General features: G+C 40.4%; 1 protein-coding gene across 2 annotated transcripts; it reads right to left on the reverse strand.

Moving 5' to 3' along the window:
• Positions 1-8,244: 8,244 nt before the first annotated feature.
• Positions 8,245-18,634, reverse strand: LOC128202011 (conserved oligomeric Golgi complex subunit 4). Of its 2 annotated transcripts, none has more exons than XM_052900775.1 (13): positions 18,451-18,634; positions 16,899-17,092; positions 16,305-16,407; positions 16,087-16,219; positions 14,906-15,026; positions 11,658-11,867; positions 10,597-10,767; positions 10,360-10,487; positions 10,123-10,236; positions 9,546-9,676; positions 9,198-9,436; positions 8,727-8,976; positions 8,245-8,621 (listed from the first exon to the last, which is right to left on the reverse strand). In XM_052900775.1, the coding sequence occupies exons 1-13, from the start codon at positions 18,539-18,541 to the stop codon at positions 8,245-8,247; spliced, it is 2,262 nt and encodes a 753-aa protein (XP_052756735.1). In that variant the 5' UTR covers positions 18,542-18,634. The 2 variants fall into 2 exon arrangements, with proteins under 2 accessions (XP_052756735.1, XP_052756734.1); XM_052900774.1 differs by having other exon boundaries at positions 8,245-8,624.
• Between the last annotated feature and the right edge of the window lie 536 nt (positions 18,635-19,170).

Here is a 19,170-nt window from a genome sequence, read left to right on the forward strand (position 1 = left end):
ATATATATATATATATATATATATATATATATATATATATATATATATATACTAGCTGACTCGGCAAACGTTGTTTTACCATATTTCGAGAACTATACATGAAATTTTCTCGCACTACAATTATTATTTTCGATCGCCATCTTTCAACCCTATTGCGGCATATAAAAATCGCGATTAAAAAACATGTGTGAAAATTTGAATTTGTATGTATTTTTCAATGTTCAATCATAATAATATAAAATAAAAAAAATTGTCAAAAAAAATATTTAGGGGTGGGTCACCCTTATCATTGAGGGGACCGATATGCACATAAAATTTTATATATATATATATATATATATATATATATATATATATATATATATATATATATATATATATATATATATATATATATATATATATATATATATATATATATATATATATATAGGATAAATGTTTACCGACAGCAAAAACAAAAATTAAGCACAAGTTTATCGTGAAATTAGTCACAAATGTTTAATCAGAAATAGATAAGACACTATCTGTGTTTGATATATATTATATATAAATATATAGTAATGTGAATATTATAAATAAATTCACAAATAAGCCTGAAACGACACATTGAAAGGACTTCATATCAAATGAGATGTTATCGTCAAATATTGCACAAATGTTACTTTGTTTTTTTTCTTTTTTCATATAGGTTTACTACGTACACAACGAATTATATATACTCATTATTTTAATTTTTTTAAAAGTACAGTCGCATACAGTATACTATGAAAAATTATAGATAGATACACTTTATTGTTTCCTCCAAAAGATTACAATAGTAAACTTATTATAAATATAAATAATTACAATATATTTTGCCCTTCAGTATTTAACAATGTAACAAATATTTGATTTTAAAATTAACAGGAACTGTTTACAATGTTATTTTATTCGCAAACAGCTGTTCCTTTTGTCTTGAAAATAAAAACGTTCATATCAGTTATCGTTAAATTAATATAGCATCAATCCGGGAATTAATCTTTATCATATTTTAAGAAAAAAAATAAATCCTATTTAGTCTATTGAAATATTTGAATTCCATTCTTGAGAATTGAATTCGTAATTAAAAAAAGAAATACAAATCATTAATATGTTATTATCGGATTCTTTATATTTTTATATCTATATTGGGCAGTGTTTATATAAGGTAATATGTACTATTATTTCAGGCGTTACTTGTCCACTGCTGGACATAGCTTTCCCAATAAGGGGTTTCGCCAGTAGTTGCCATACTTGGCAGGCGGGTTGGCAAACGCAGTTAGGTTTTAAAGATGTTTCTGTAGGGACGCTGCTGCCCATCCCTCGCTCTCCCTTAGTCGTCTCTTACGACACACACGGGAAAGGGGCGGCCCATTCTATGCCGGGGCACACACGGCAAATGTAGTATGTATGTGACTGTACAATACTGTAGGTACATGTATGATATCGTTTAAGTTTAATTGATGAAGTGGTTTAAGTACCAAATCAAAGTCTAGATTGTATTTCTACGTTGAGCAGTTGTTACCATATAAGCAATGACGGGCTAACGGGTGGGGGGGGGGGCGACTTCTGGTCCTAGGGTGGCTGCTGCCACCCAAATCTATACTCTATGTATGTTAATTAAAGTCTAATTTAAATTTCAACTGTGACATTTTAACTAAATAAACTTAAACACTTATACACACCAATATGAACTGAATAAAAATCTTGTAAAAATAAAATTTACTTCTTAAACTGGGGGCTTTATTTAGCTTTCTCGCTCCGAGCCTCCGACGGGCCTAGTCCGCCATTGCATATATGTATAAATTATATAAAAATATATATAAAAAAAAATAAACTTAATATAATAACATGTTTAGCAAGTAACGTACGAACAATTTCTGTTCCCAATCACTATGTATTGTTTAATTTAGTATTATTATTTTGTCAAATTTGATTGATAATATAAATAAGCTTGTCATATTAATTGTAAGATTATGTTATTGCCTATATAATTGTAATAAATAAATTACGGCTCTTATTCATAAATATAAAACGTCAAACCTCTCATTAACTCTCTCATTACTAGAGGGAGACTTTGTACAAGTCGATTGCTTGGGTACCTCTGTTCCATTCATATGTCTACCGTGAAGCAGTTGTGTTTGCATGGCTGTGTTTCGGTTTGAAATTTTTCATGAAAATTAAAATCACCTACGAACCTATTTTAACTATTCAAATGTTTTTGTCACTTTCTTTCAAATTGAACATTTAGTTTAAAAGAAAAATACAAAAAATGCTTTCTCACTGTACTGGGTTGACTGGAAGAGATCTCTGTCAGAGATAAGTCCACCCTTGCTCACAATATTTATAAATAGATTATTTTATATGTAACTTACAAGTGCAATAAAGAATATATATATAAATCTATAGCTAAAATAGGTTGAGGGGAGGTTTGACGTTTTTATAAGTCTAAGTCAAATTTGCGTTTGGTTTCTTGGTTCAGATTTCTGTATATTCAACTAAAAACTGACATTCTAATTCAGCATGTGTTCATTTTCGAATTTAAGAGTTATTGTTATAATGTTTTTAATACTAATAAGATTTTTTTAAGTATTAGATCTTTCTAAATGTTCTCTATGGTTCGCTAGACTATAATAGTCCAATGCCAGTGTTTTGAATATCGAAACATTTTATGCGGTTATCTTTTCTTAATATTATTTATTTATTTATTGGAAAACGTACAGCTGAATTACAGTCAATACATAATCAAATTTATGTCTATGTTAAGCCATGAATCGTTCTCACATTTGCGTAATGTTAGTTGTTGTCAGTTGATCGGTTTTTATATATGCAAAACTTATACATACATATACACACATATACATACATATATGCATGTATATGTATATGTGTGTATATATATATATATATAACAAAAGAGATTAATTTAGAGATACCTTTTTTGAATTGTTAAAAAACTTGTGTGGCATTAATATATGCTGTTGAAATAGCGTTAATAATTTATATCAGTTAAACTGTTTAGTGTATCAACGAACTAATTTATTCATAAAAATTAAGCTATTAAAGTTTTTTTTTTTAATTGTCACAATATTGTACACCACTCTACCCGTTGACGTTGATGCTCCTTTCCACTTTGAATTTTCTGTAAGAGAACCCCTTTTAGATTTAAGCTCGTCTTTGTACATTTACTTACCACTAACATATTTTTATGCATTACCAGTGTATACAATAAAGTAATAAATAAATTCTCAGTTTAAAAAAAGTGTATTAAGATTGCTTTAGTGTCAGCAACGTGCACGTGACGCCCCTAGTGTCGCGTGTGTGTTTACCATCAGACGGGCTGTATACATGCTTGCCACCTTCGAGATATGAAAAAAAAAGTTACAAAATACTGTAAAGATTATTTTTAATTTTTATGAATATGTTAGTCTGTAACAAGTCACCTAATTACCATGATCGCTAGATGTCGCTCCCATGCAATAACTTGGTATTGGCCTTAGACGTATTATAGTCTTCTGAACATGTAATTTGCTTTAATAAAGCAATTTATTTCAATTTTAAGGGTTGACCACACTGTATGTATGTAATATATGATTTTAACAACCAAAGTGACTGCGTTCAGTGTGGAACAGTCAACACAATTCTAGTGTTAGATGTGGATCAGCCTTTACTGTACCTCTTACTATATTATGCTAAGTATTATTAAGCATTTTTTTTTAAGTTTTTATTTTTTTATCTAATGTTTTGTTTATATTTTTGTAACTGATATGAGATGCCCCATCGAAACAGTGCCTTAATGGAGAATTGCTAAATGCAAACTAGAATATATATTTTCAGATTTATAATTATTATATATAACACTTACTATATTTACAATATATATAGTTTTATATGTCGTCTATGTGGATCTAAATATTGTTAAAATAATTATATATTTATTACCACTTGCAGTTATGACACGGTTATGCCGTCACACCGCGCTGTTATGTACTTCTCTATGTTTACAATTTGTAAAATAAATCTTAATAAAATAAAAGTATTAATTAATATACAATAATATTTTATTTTGCCTCCTATTATTCCTTTTTAATACAATAAATATCTTACAAATTATATTACAAATGCATATAAGATTTATTTCTAAACTGAATGTTTCAATTCTGTCTTGTAAACAATTAAAGCTTCAGTCGTTTGATATCTTCTATTTTGAAGTCCGTTCTGAAATGAAATATAAATATTGGACTATTTATTTGTTATAGGAAAACCAAGGTTTATTTAATTAAAAAAAAAAAAAATAACTACAATATACACTTATAGCTTTCAATTTAATTGGACAGTGCTCGTCTCAGACAATAATATTTTATTCAAGAAAGATACATTTTTTTTATACAACTTAGAATGGCAAACAAGCTGACGGCCCACCTGATGGAAAGTGGTAACCGTCGCTTATAGACATGAGCAGTACCATGGCCATAACAGAGTATACTGTTTCGCCCATGATACCCCTCATGCGTTGCCATTCCTGAGGACTCAGGTGTTATTTCTCTGTACCGTGTAAATTCACGCCATATCCCACCCTTCAAATCGAAACACAGCCATGCAAACACAACTGCTTCACGGTTGAAACACGAATGGGTTGCATAAGGTACAATTTACAATTTATATTCAACGAGAAAATATCTGCATTACCATAAGTCCCCAAACTAGGCCAGACCTGTATCTTGGGGACTATGAGTGCGATTACCTATTTAGTACACTTTATTTAAAAAAAAGCACAAATAACAAAAAAGTATAGGATTATTTATCTTAGACACCCTGAGGACACCCGCACACTTTTTTTTTACAAACACAGGGGGCAAACGAGCATGCGGCTCACCTGATGGTAAGTGACTACCGCCGTCCATGATCATCCACAACACCAACGGCATTCCAGGTGTACTGCCGGCTTTTTAAAAAGGCATATGCTCTTTTCTTGAAAGTTACATTGTCGTATCGGTTCGGAAATACTGCTGCTGGAAGTTGATTCCAAAGAGTGGTTGTGCGTGGAAGAAAGTGCCTTGAAAAACGCACGGTGGAGGACCGCCACTCGTCCAGAGGATTGGGATGAAATTTTAGTTTATGACAGGTTGTACGGTGGTGAAAATCAGCAGCAGGTATCAATCCGAACAATTCCTCAGACCACTCGCCATGTTAAATTCGGTAGAAGATGCACAGAGATGCAACATCTCTACGCAGTTTCAGTGGGTCGAGTCGGACACGTGAGGCAAATATGTGTACTACATAAATATTTATTTTATTTATTTATTAGTAGATAAATATATTTTTCTCAAACATGCTTGGAAATGTGAGCATTATTTTGACAATCTTCTTCGAGATAACTCAAAATTGCCGTACTGGCCAGATACATGCGGGCAGCGGCCGACTAAAGTTGTATGAAAATCCATATCTGTCGTATTTTGCGGCCAAATAAATTACTATGTAAACTCATATCTATCCTGTAATTTAAAAATGGAATGAGCTTTTACTTCGAAACATGCCTACCAAGGAGGTAATTAATAAAAGGTTTTATTTAAATTTCGAACTGGCTTGCAATTAGAAAGCTGTTTATTGAAAAATAACAAAGGAAAATTATGGCGCGTGAAAAATTATTACTCGTATTGATCGTTATTCGTCATTGAACTTAAAAAGTAAAATTGTGTTTTTGATTTCCGCACATTGTTTGAGAAAAAGTACTAAAGAAGCCTTGGCCACAGCTAGGCATTGATGGACTCACGTATGTGTGCCTCGGCTACGCCTTGGCCTACATTTGCACGTTCGTCCATCAATGCCTCAGTTGCTGGCCGCTGCAGTAATGTACTACTCCAACAATAACAGTAAATATAAATTCTAATTAGAACCTGATATCCAATAATTGGATAGTTACGGAATATAAAACAAACTCCTGAGACTGGCAAGAGTATGCTATAGTTTGTTGACACGACGGTAATACAAAATGGAGGTGTAAATATGGTCAGTTTAGATATCAGCCGTTAATTGTCCACTGCTGGACATTGGACAGGATGAGCATTAGCATATAGGCTTTGACAATATGATTTCCATATATCTATCACTAGATCTATTTCTGTCAGGAGTTGACCCCTTTTCGTTTTCTATGGCCCATGTCTTTGGTTTAAATTCACGGGTGAGACTCTTGTTGTTCAAGAAAAGGTCTCTCGTCTGGAAACTTTGAGCATTCGCTTCAACCTCGTGGCATATTGAGTTAATGTAGTCGTTATAGTCTCTTCGAGATAATCGCTGAACCTTCGCAGACCTTTATATTTAATGCTTTCGATGCTTACGGTCCCTGTATCTCCTCTAAATATCGCCTTTCATTCCTTGATGACGTGCCATGTTTCCTCTGTAATCCAAATTTTTCTGGGAGCATCAGGCGTCATACTTTGGATGTTCTTACGTGACATAAGTATCAGGTTTTTAACTCTGTTCCAATTATCGTCAGCATTAAGTTGACTGTCTATAATTAAGTCTGCTGCCCCGGTCTCAAAGCGCTCAGCAAAGTCTTGTTCTCCACGGCATGGTCTTCTCACGAATGGTTGAATTGTGCAATTGCACTTTTTGAGCCTCACCCTCATTTCTGCTATTAAGAGCTTATGATCGCTTCCGCAATCTGCCCCCGGATAGGTTTTAGCATTAGTAATACATGACCGCCATCTTTTTGCCACAGCGATGTAATCGATTTGATTTCGTGCACGATCTCCCGGCATTATCCACGTCTCCTCGGGTGGTTTTTAAAACACGTGTTCATAATCGTGAGGGAGTTCTCTGCACAGAATTGAAGCTACATTTCCTCTCTCTCATTCCTTTGACCCAAACCATATTTTCCGACTACTTCTCTCAGGTGGTCATCTTTCGACGTTTCGCCAATTTTTGCATTTAGGTCTCCCAGTAGCAGCGTGATATCTCTTCTTGGCATGCCTTTCAGAGACTCCTCGAGTCGACCATAGAACTCCTCATAATACCCTCGGTTGCGGCAGACGTAGGCGCATACACCACCACCACATTGATACGACAAGGTCTTGCATTAATTCTCAATGTTAGTGTGCGATCGCTTATTGGGTTGTAACTTAAAACCGCCTTGTTTATATCTGTTGATACAGAAAGAGCTACACCATTCCTACTTTTGTCACTCGGCCCAGAGAAATAAACAGTGTGGCCACTTGGGGATGTACAAAACCCTGAACCTCTCATGTGTGTTTCAGTGATCCCAAGTATCTTTATATTGTATTGTTCCTGTTCCTTGTGTACAATCTCTCTTTCTCCTGGCTGCAGCATACCGCGCACATTCCATGTTCCTATTATAACCTTCTTGCGAATGACCACACGATGATCATTTATATCACCAGTAGCTTTCTGTTCGCACTGCACCTGGTGAGTCATATCCACGCGGCCCATTAGCATATTTCCCACCATGCGACCTGGACTCGACATGGCGCCAGGTGGTTACCGGATCGCATACCTTCTTTCTTTTTCTATGTATCACTTTCACTTTCAAAGGATTTCTTAGGAAAAATAGTGCAGTGGATTCCCCTTGCCTTCTGCACCAGTCATTTTTCGACCCTGAGCAGACAAGGGTAGGTGAATGGTTATTCTGCCATTTGCTCTGTCGCCAGAGCTCCGTCCGTTATCTAGCAGGAGGCACCACGGAGTTAACCGCCGCCATTACACGCGAACAGGTGGGGTTGACATTTGGGCTGGATTCAACGATTTTATCCTAGTCCCTTACTTCCCTCCAATCGAGTATCCAATTAAGTACCTTAAATAAATTGTGCATTTAACATAAATCAATATGACCCTTTATAGTATGTAATTTAAATGAATATTTTTGAAGATATTACAGATTTAAAATGCAGGGACATAGCGGTTGCGTCGGTACCGGCCGGGGGGCCGGCGGCGCTAAATATGGCCTGCACAGCGTGCAGCGTGCAGCGTGTCCTACCTGCGCGCGAGTATGTCCCGGGCGTCGGCGGGCGCGAGGCGCGCGGCGGGCTGCAGCGCGTGGTGCGCGTGCTGCAGCCGCTCGAGTGCCAGCAGCGCGGCCGCCTGCACAGCGTGCAGCGTGCAGCGTGCAGCGTGTCCTACCTGCGCGCGAGTATGTCCCGGGCGTCGGCGGGCGCGAGGCGCGCGGCGGGCTGCAGCGCGTGGTGCGCGTGCGTGCAGCGGCGTGTCCTACCTGCGCGCGAGTATGCGGGCGTCGGCGGGCGCGAGGCGCGCGGCGGGCTGCAGCGCGTGGTGCGCGTGCTGCAGCCGCTCGAGTGCCAGCAGCGCGGCCGCCTGCGCCAGGCGCGCGCAGCGCTCGCGGGCCGCCGGCGCCGCGCCGCCCGCCCAGCCCGCCAGCCGCCGCGCGCGCCGCTCCACCACCAGCCCCGCCTCGCGGCTGTACGTGTGGTGCAGCAGGCGGCGCTCGGCGCGCGCCGCCAGGTCGCTGAGCGCGCCGAGCAGCACGGCGTCGGCCGTCTGCGGCGACAGCTGCGCGCGCGCGCTCTCCGCGAGCACGTCCAGCGCCGCGGGCAGCGCGTCCGCGTCCGTGTCCTCCTCTATGTCTTCTGCTATTAGATTTTTTACAGTTGAGAAACTAAAAACCTGTATAAATAATTTTATGATGCAATATTGCAATGTGGTGTCGTAATGAATTGAAGTATTGTACGCACCCAGGTCCCCCGGGTCGGCGAGCGCGTCGGCCCAGGCGAGCAGGCGCGGGCGCAGCGCGGCGCGGAGGCCGGCCAGCCCCAGGTCGTGCGCGGCGCGGAAGGCGGCGGCGGCCGCGCCCAGCCCGGCCGCGCACGACGCCAGCTTGGCCGCGTCGCGCTCGCCGCGGCACAGCGCGCCCGCCTCCGCCACCGCCTCGCTCGCCAGCCGCTCCGCCCACTCGCCGCCCGCCTCCGCCTCGTTCAGGTGCGCCTGCACACCACACCCACCACGTACATTGCAATACTAATACAAGTATTGATCAACCAGATATGGTACTAAACTAATTTTGGATCGCGGAACTCCGGTAAGCTCTTACATGAAACTGTGAGTTCTTTTCGCATTAGTTTGAATGTAAAAGAATTCACACTTATTTAAAAAAATCGAAGGATGCAAGCATGATAATAATTAGCGATGAGCAATAAACGACTAACCAGAAATAGAGCACGTTGCGCGTCGAGTTCCTTGGTAAGTCGCGGCGCAGGCGCGAGTGCGGGTGCGGCGGCGGGCGGCGGCAGCGGCAGCGCGTCGGGCGGCGCGCGCAGCCAGCGGCGCAGCGCCGCCGCCGGCAGCCGCTCCAGCAGCGCGCCCGCCTCGTTCAGCACCGCGCACGCGGCGTCCACGCTGCCCGGCGACACGCCGCGCCTGCACACGGACACACTGCACGCTGCACCTCGCACACACTACACACACTCGCGCGCAGCCGCGCCTGCACCGGACAGCAGCGCGCACGCTGTTCAGCACGTCCACGCTGCCCGTCGACACGCCGCACACACACACACACTCGCACACACTACACACACTCGCGCGCAGCCAGCGGCGCAGCGCCGCCGCCGGCAGCCGCTCCAGCAGCGCGCCCGCCTCGTTCAGCACCGCGCACGCGCCGTCCACGCTGCCCGTCGACACGCCGCGCCTGCACACGGACACACTGCACGCTGCACGCTCGCACACACTACACACACTCGCGCGCACACACACTCCACACACACCGCGCGCGCCGTCCACGCTGCCCGTCGACACGCCGCGCCTGCACACGGACACCGCACGCTGCACGCTCGCACACACTACACACACTCGCGCGCGCGCGCCGCCGGCTCGTTCAGCAGCGCCGCGTTCAGCACCGCGCACGCGCCGTCCACGCTGCCCGTCGACACGCCGCGCCTGCACACGGACACACTGCACGCTGCACGCTCGCACACACTACACACACTACACACACTCGCGCGCAGCCAGCGGCGCAGCGCCGCCGCCGGCAGCCGCTCCAGCAGCGCGCCCGCCTCGTTCAGCACCGCGCCCGCCTCGTTCAGCACCATGCTTAAACAAAACTACTTTAGTACAATATTCCCTTAAAATACAAACCTTATAACTTTTCTAGCAATGAAGAACACGTCATCAACTAGACTCGACGTGGTAGAACCCGCTTGCGGTGTTGCCATTTTCAATGCTTTGCTTACACTCTCCTCCAGGAAATACCTGTATGCGTACATATAGTATTTGTAATAGGAGGAACATTACAAATTTTACATAAAGATTTGTTTTGCTATTTCTTTATTAATTTAAGAACGATAACAGGGACCCATAATTAGTGCACGGTACCTCTCGAGCTGCAGGTAGTGCGCGAGCATGTCCTGCGCGATGCGCGTGAGCTCGCACTCCGCTATGATCTTCTCTATCGCTTCCGCTGACGCTTGCTTGCCTGCCTCGTCTAACGTTGATGCATCTGCCTATAATAAAATCGATCTTCTGTATTTTTCTGTATTGTGTTTAATTCTCTTGAACTATGATTATTTCTCAATACATTTTGCTTTGTATTTTCGTTCTAATTTTAGCTACCTCTGTTTTCCTTCGCAAAAAGTCGAAGTAGAGCCGCACTCGAGACAGCGACAGTGCTAGTTCTGCCAGCACGGGCTCGGCGGCGAGCGCGCCCGCGCCGGTCGCATTCGCTGCGTTGTCGAGACGAGCGGCCCGCTGTGCTGCGAACACACGCCGAGCGCCTGCGCATACCTGCATACGCCGATGACAGTTTCAATGGAGCTTATAGTTGACGTAATTTATATATTTTTTATGTTAATAACTGCTATACATTTTACTATTACTATATGTGCGGGCCGCTGCCCCCGATGGGTCGGTAGGCGCGTCGGCAAGCACCGGGGCGTTGGTACGCCCGGACGTCGACCTATTCTACTCGAGAAAAGAGAGTACTTTGCATAGTGGACGCACAAAGCACTCTCTCCTGGAAGGGCCTCAGTCTTCGCCGCAGGCGCGTTGCGTGAAGGACCAGGTACGGCTGTACCACTATACACGATGACGACAAGATGATCTTGAAATGGCGATGGCGTGAGGAGACTATTTTCCACGATTTCTTCCTATTTTCTCTTACTATTGTTTGCTCTCTAGGGAGGTCAACTGCGCTATGCCTATCGGCCAATGAGGGCCCTATATTTATATTTAACTATGACCGCTGGCCAGCGGATCAGCGGTGCACTAGTCTCCCCACCTCCTATACCCAAATTTATTGTGACATCTATATTTTTACATTACACGACTTAGAACTTACTGTACTAGGTAGGCATACTTATAAACTAGCATTTGCGATCGATTTGTGTGCAGCGCACAAATAATGGCGTACGGTTAATGAATAATTCGCGATTCCGCGGGTCGCGGCTTTTATATGACCCCGCACTCCTTCCCCTGCGTATATATTTTAGGAGCGCGGGGTCGCGCGTCAGTTTAACGATAACCGCCGCGCAACGCATATCACAATGTTTTTTTCCTATTTCTAGGTATTCGGTCTATCTATTTCTATCTATTTGTGCCTAATGGAGACCTATTTTGTCAGGTGAGTGGTATGCTCGTTTGTCCCATGTGTTGTAAAGAAAAACGTGCGTGCTCACCGCGGGCTGCAGCAGGCGCAGCGCGCGCGGCAGGCGGCCGGCGGCGGGCGGCGGCACGCGGCGCGCGCGCTCGGCCGCCGCCGCGCCCGCCTCCAGCACGCGCGTCAGCGCGTCCGCGAACACGGCCGCCTCCGCACCAGCACCGGCACCGGCGGCACCAGCACCCGCGCCGCCCGCCACCACGCACGCGCGACGCACCGCGCCCTCCACCTCGGCCACACACACGCACCGTTACCATCTCATTTGTAGGGAGGCAAGTCAAGAAAGGAAACATTCGCTACGATACCTATCTCTACGAACATATATTTATTTTTCTCAAACATGCTTGGAAATGTGAGCATTATTTTGACAATCTTCTTCGAGATAAATCGAAATTGCCGTACTGGCCAGATACATGCGGGCAGCGGCCGGCAAAAGTTGTATGAATAATCCATATCTGTCGTGTTTTGCGGCCAGATAAATTACTATGTAGACTCATATCTGTCCTGTAATTTAAGAATGGAATGACCTTTTACTTCGAAACATGGCTACCAAGGAGGTAACTAATAAAAGGTTTTATTTAAATTTCGAACTGGCTTGCAAATAGAAAGCTGTTTATTGAAAAAAAAAACAAAGGAACAGTATGGCGCGTGAAAAATTATTATTGTTCGTTATTCGTCATTGAACTTAAAAAGTAAAATTGTGTTTTTGATTTCCACGCATTGTTTGAGAAAAGTACTATGCAAGTCTTAGCCACAACTAGGCATTGATAAGCTCACGTATGTGTGCCTCGGTTACGCCTCGGCCCACATTTGCACGTTCGTCCATTAATGCCTCAGTTGCTGGCCGCTGCAGTAATGTACTATATCTATACATGTACGTATATTGTATATGTGTATGTGTGTGTAAGTATATGCATAGATATAGGTATGTATTTATGTATATGTATATGTATATGTGTATTTGTACGATTAAATATAATATAATTAGTTTAATTTTGTCTGTATAAAAATTGTCACAATATTGTACACTATTGTACCCGCTGACATTGATGCTCCTTTCTACTTTGAGTGTTGCTGGAAGAGAACTCTATTAGAGTTAAGCTCCCCTTTGTACTTTTGATTACTTTATTTATTTATTATTTATTTAAATCTTTATTGCACCATAAATAAAAATATACAATGACAAGTGAATAATTCAAATGAAATACAGTAACATAAATACAGATTGAAATATACACATAAAGGTACAAAAGGCGGTCTTATCGCTAGGGCAATCTCTTACAGACAACCTTTAGTTAAGGGAGAACAGATAGAAAAGGGCAAGTGGGGCAAGAGTGAATTAATAATTTTCGTGCATAAAATACAAAAACATGTAATTCTCCCTGCCCCGCTATCATTCAAACCTTATCGCCAATCTAACTGAGCTTTGTGATTGGTCGGCTGGCCAACTATCCGCGGCGTCCGCGCTTCCCCGCCAATCACGGAGGAGATCGCCTCACCGCTCCGCACCGCATGGCCTACAGAGAAGCTACCACCGCCTATTGTTGACTATATATTTGCTTACGTCGCCATATTGTAAGGGTGCGTGCACACCTATTAGGTAGGGGGGAAAGGGATTGTTAGTAATGGAGACTGAGAATCCCATTGCTAGCAATATACCCAACCAGGTCGACCTCCTTGCGGTTCTCTCTGGAAACTATCATGGTCATTTCCTGATGAATTCATCATGATGGGTTAACTGGCCTGGTTTCATTCTCATCTATCACCCTTCGCTGGTGCTCCGCCAGCGTATCCCGTTAGCGCAGGCGGGGTTACCATACCATTTTCAATCATCACAAAAAACCTATTAGGTTGGGATATACCGATTATCCTGATGGTAGTCTTCTATAGTAGTTACAGAAATAATAGAAAAAAGTAAAATATATTATGACGACCCAAAATAATATGGAGTGAAGACAAGATTATGATCAATTCAAATACATGGGGCACACTAAAAGTTTTGCACTTCTAGCTAATCGGAACTATTTGAATTTTGAATGCTATATTTTTTGAAACGTTGCAACCTTCTTAGTAATAAAAAACAACAATTAGCGGGAAATCATTTGTCAATTGTTTTTTATCACACATCAAAGTTCTACGTACGCAACGAAAATGGAATTGAGACGAAAAGATTTTAGAGCGATGATTTTTTATGATTTTAAAAGTTCTCTCTCTCCGCAAAACTGTGCTGCTCGTCTTCAAAATGCTATTGGGAGAGAAGCACTTTGTTTGAGCACCGTGATTTGAGAGAGGTCGAGTTTCTTTACATGACGAATTTCGTGAAGGGCGGCCTTCAACTGCCGTTAACGAAAATAATGTGGCTACTGTTAAGCGGCTAATTGAAGAAAACCCGCAGATTATCTATGAGGCAATTCGAGAACTATTGGGGATTGGTATGAGCCAAATTCAGAAAATTTTACACGAAGAATTGAGAGTTCGGACACTTTGTTGTCGTTGGATCCCTCATGAACTGACAGCGGAGCAGAAGCGGGCTCGAGGGGAATGGTGCTTACAGATGCTATTGAAGTACGACCACGGACATTCTAATGCTGTTTATGACATTGTCACAGGAGACGAAACGTGAATTTACTATTTTGAATCCGAAAAAAAACAACAGTCTTGTGTATGGGTGTTTGAAAATGAGAACAGGCCAACAAAAGTGAAGCAGGCGAGAATCGTTGGTAAAAAAATGATCGCGTTTTTATTCTCAGCTACGGGTCCCATCTGTACAATTCCACTTGAAGATCAAAAGAGTGTTAATACCGAGTGGTATTCTACCATTTGTTAACCCAGGATATTAGAAAAGGTTCGCGAAAGACGACCAAAAAGCCGCATCCTCCTACATCATGACAATGCTTCTTCACACACGGCCAACAAAACAAAGTCATTTTTAGCTTCCGAAAAAGTACAACTCGTCACCTATCCTGCATATAGCCCCGACCTAGTACCCTGTGATTTCTGTTTTTTCCCCAAAATTAAATATTTGATGAGAGGTTTCGCTTTTACCAACCCCGAAGAAGCAGTGATAGTGTTCAATCAGCACGTAGAAAACATGCCTTCAGATCTGTGGTCCTCCTGTTTTAAAAAATGGTTCGATCGCATGAAAAAATGTTTAAAATGTAAAGAAGAGTATTTTGAAAAGCAATAAACATAATATTTTGGTTATAACATGTTGTTTTTTTAAGTTACGCAAAACTTATAGTGTGACCTACGTATAATAATACTTACTTGTGTAAGGAGATACTTCGCGAGCAAATCGACTCCGTCGTCAGCGCGACCGATCTGGGGGAACAACCTGAACAGGCGTTCCACCGCCGCTTCGTCTTCCTTTTTTGCTGCCTCCTCGAATCTTACAATAAGTACGAAATTGATACATTTATATTTTTGTCGTTCAAAAAAATATAAAATATGTTTAAAACATTATTTGTTCTACAGATCTCAATTATGATAACAAAAAAATTGTTTTATACAGCAAGTAATTATTATGTTATCATCGACTACAAATCTTACTAATTTTGAAATAAATGTGCATTCATTTATACTTTATTACATTGGTTACTAAAATAATAAATACTGTAAATGATCCATATTTTCAAGTTCCGGTGTCAAACGAGGTATTTAATAAAAAAATAAAATTTGAATATAGAATACAAAAATAGAATGCAAAAGTTAGCGTTACAATCAGCGAACATGCGCTGGGTTGGCATCAATGCGTACAGTTAACGTGGACTGTAAATAACATACATAGACGAGTGTGGCGTATCACGTAAAAAAAAAAGGAGAATTTGCCGATATTCTATCGATAGAAAAGACGATGAGCGCGAGCGTTCTACGGTGGAACGTACACTTATCGTTTTAAATTCGCGAAACTCCAAACATACTTCTTTCTATAGCTTACTACTCGTAACTTTCATTTGTTGGATTACTGTTGTTATCCATGTTCTGACTTTCATTCAATACTAGCTGTTACCCGCGACTTTGCCCACGTTTCCGTCGTTTTTCGTAAAATAAGTAACTTATGACTTTCCTCACGGTTCAGAGGTTTTGATGTAACAGACACATTTCCCTCCACTGCTCTGCTCCTATTGATCGTAGCGTGACGAAAAGTACATTATAACCTGCCCAGGAGTATGAAGAATAATTGTACCAAGTTCCTTTAAAATCCGTCGAGTAGTTTTTGTTTCTGTAACGAACATACAGACAGGCAGACAAAAATTTTACTGATTGCATTCTTGGCATCAGTATCGATCACTAATCACCGCCTGATAGTTATTTTGGAAATATATTTCATGTACAGAATTGACCTCTCTACAGATTTATTATAAGTATAGATTTACAAAACACAATATACGTGTAAACATGTCTAGACAACGAGTGTAGTGTCAATAAATAAATAAGGGGTACCATACTTGCGTACGAGATGTTCCCCGAGCGTGGCGGCCGCTCGCTCCATGGTGTGGCGAGGGTCGGGGGCGCCGCGCGCCCGCGCCGCCTGCAGCGAGCCGGGCTCCATGGACAGGTAGCGGGCCACGTGCGCCGCGCCTGCACACGTACCCTCGTCACTGCCGTCACTGCTGTCACTGCCGCCACACACCACCACACCGCCCACCAGTCAAGTAATACATACCCGTTTCGTAATCGTGAGCTTTTATGGCCGCCTCCACGCCTGCACTGCACAGCTGCAAGTCTATCAAGTCGTGCACGCGCCGCTGACACTCGGCCACACGCGACTAGTGCAAATAATATGTTGAAACTTTTCAATTAATGAAATACTTTATTAGATAAGTTGGTAAGGTGATAGGTACTACAAAGATGGTATGTAATTTGAAAACATTAGTCCCTTCATATTGTGCATGAATTTTAATATAGGTACAATAATTTAATTCCTGCATGTTTTAGATCAAATCTTACTGTATGAATAAAAATAGCAAATAATACTCTTTTATTTTTTAATTAATTTCTCATATTTTAAATATTATTAAGAGAAATTATATGAATTTTAAATTGAAATGAATAAACATAAAAAATAATCAATTCTAAAAATTTTCACCCACTTAATTAAACTTCATTATAATTAAGTAACATGGGTTAATTGAACCCATAATCTAATTGTGTCAAGCTCCAATTATAAATTTAAATATGTATATGTTTATTTTAAAAAATCATATAAAGTTTTAGCTGGTTACTAATATTTTATAATTTCATTAATGGTTGAACTCACTCTAGCTAAGTCTAGTTGGCGTACTTTAGCACTGACATCTCTCGCCAGTTCTGCAGTTCTATCTACCATGTCAGCAGCCACTTGTGCATCTGTTTTCACTTCTCCCAGCTTTGTGTACGCCTGGCTGGCAGTACGTAGTCGGCCCTCCAGTGTGCAAGCACGTGACAGCACACCAGCTAAAGCTTCATCTACTTCTACCTGGTAAATCAATAATTGGATTTAAAATTAAATTTTCAAATAACTTTCTAAACCTATTTGAATTTCTAAAGAATAAAAAAAAACCAAATCAAATAATGTTTTGAATAATTTTTTTTTCTAAAATTTCTGTTTTTTTTATACAACTTAGAATGGCAAACAAGCTGATGGCCCACCTGATGGAAAGTGGTAACCGTCGCCTATAGACATGAGCAGGACCATGGACATAACAGAGTATACTGTTTCGCCCATGATATCCCCCATGCATTTTCATTTCTGAGGACTCAGATGTTATTCCTCTGTACCCTGTAAATTCACGCCAAATACACAGTAGAGGTGGTCTTAAACTGATTGTAATAGGATTGACTATAGTTTGTAAGGAATTTGTTGATTAAAATTACGTGTTACATTGAGGAGTGTATTGCAATAACTGAATAAAAACTGGGGGAAGGGTTGTTAGCAATGGAGTTTGACAGCCCCATTAGGTTGACCTCCACGTGGTTCCCCCTGGAAACCATCGTGAACAATTCTTATTGAATTCATCACGATGGGCCAACTGTCCTGCTTCGTCCTCATCTATCATCTTTCACTGGTGCCCCACCGGTGTATACCGATAGCGCGGGTGGGGTTATCATTCTATTATCATCCATAAAAAAAAACTGAATGAAAACTACAAATACAGAATAATATGTACGGGAGGTTGAAATAAGTACATACAAGAGTCCTATTTTATAACATAAAGTATGTAACAAATTATTTATAGATTCAACACTAGTAAAATAAGCAACCTATTGCACCTATTCCTGTTTTAATGTAAAAACAACAGCCAATTCCAAAATAACATATTATTTATTTATTATTTGTTGCACAATAAAATGTTGTACAAATGGTGAGCTTAATGCCATATTATGTTATATTAAAATAAGTAAACATTGTTTAAAGATAAAAATTTTCTAATTGTTTGAAATTAAACGTGTTTTAAAAAATATCAACTTTTCCACATTGGTATTATTGTTTTTTCTCTATTAAACAAATGTACTTACTATATTTTTTTATGAGCTTTTTATAAGTCTATTGTTAATTGATTAAGATTAAGATTAACGTCACTATTAGTAGGCGAATTAATTAATATTTATTCATCGTGCAATTACATATCTAGGAGACTGGATTCGCCTTTTAGAGGGTGTTAGTTTTTGAGAGGTTAGCATTGATTTGAATTGGTTACTGTTACTAATCTCTTAATACCTTGAAGTTATATGCATATGATTCCAAAATCACTAAATATTGAAAAACAATACCAATAATAATTAAACCGGAATAAGAATTATTTTGCCGTCAACATCATACGGATTTTAACCTACCTCTTCCTTTTCGATTTCAAGCAGAGCTTTCTGCAGTCCTTCTTCTGTAGATACATCATATTTTTCTAGCAACAATGTTAGAGACATATTACGGAATTTTTCTATAAGAATATTTTTGAGTTTTTATAAAATAAAAATTGTAAACAACGTCAGCTAAGGAGATTTGACAACTCAATCAAATGAAAGTGACAATTTGATGACAACATCAATAGTTTGACAAATAATAATGCATGAGATCCCTAGTCGCTTGAGTTAAGTATACATTACATGCCGCTTATACAAAAAAGATAGAGCAATTATACCTCCGTTTTATAAGCATATTATAAACTAATAGTGTTATTTATGTTTGTATATGCAAATTTTGAAATATCTGTGATGTATATAAACAGAAATGTATATGTGCTTGATTGAAGCTGCTTGATGTTTGAAAAGCTCTGGGTCTAACTCACTGCTTTGACATTGACATTATGACATTCTCGAATAAAGATATACAGAGTCTATTCAGAAATTAGAATGAATATCTATCGGAAGAAGAAATAGGCACTTATAAAAATATATTTCCTGTATGAAAACTTTGTTTTTTTTTTTAAATACAACTATGGTCATGTGAAAATTTTATAGAAAGTTATAAATTTTAGTTTGCATATAAATTTTTATTTTAGTTTGCGTGATATATTAAAAATATACGTATTTTTAAAGAAGTTTGTACTTATATT

The sequence above is a fragment of the Galleria mellonella genome, unplaced genomic scaffold, assembly GCF_026898425.1.
Source record: "Galleria mellonella isolate WM207_F2 unplaced genomic scaffold, CSIRO_AGI_GalMel_v1 utg654, whole genome shotgun sequence".
Lineage (NCBI taxonomy): Eukaryota > Metazoa > Arthropoda > Insecta > Lepidoptera > Pyralidae > Galleria > Galleria mellonella.

Bases quoted from the DNA above. Each gene is read 5' to 3' on its own strand.
- LOC128202011 (XM_052900774.1), bottom strand. From the start codon at position 18,541: ATGTCTCTAACATTGTTGCTAGAAAAATATGATGTATCTACAGAAGAA. The intron at 16,408-16,898 runs GTGAGTTCAACC...TATTTGCACTAG, and splicing joins GCCAACTAGACTTAGCTAGA to TCGCGTGTGGCCGAGTGTCA. The intron at 10,237-10,359 runs GTACCGTGCACT...GTACGCATACAG, and splicing joins CACTACCTGCAGCTCGAGAG to GTATTTCCTGGAGGAGAGTG.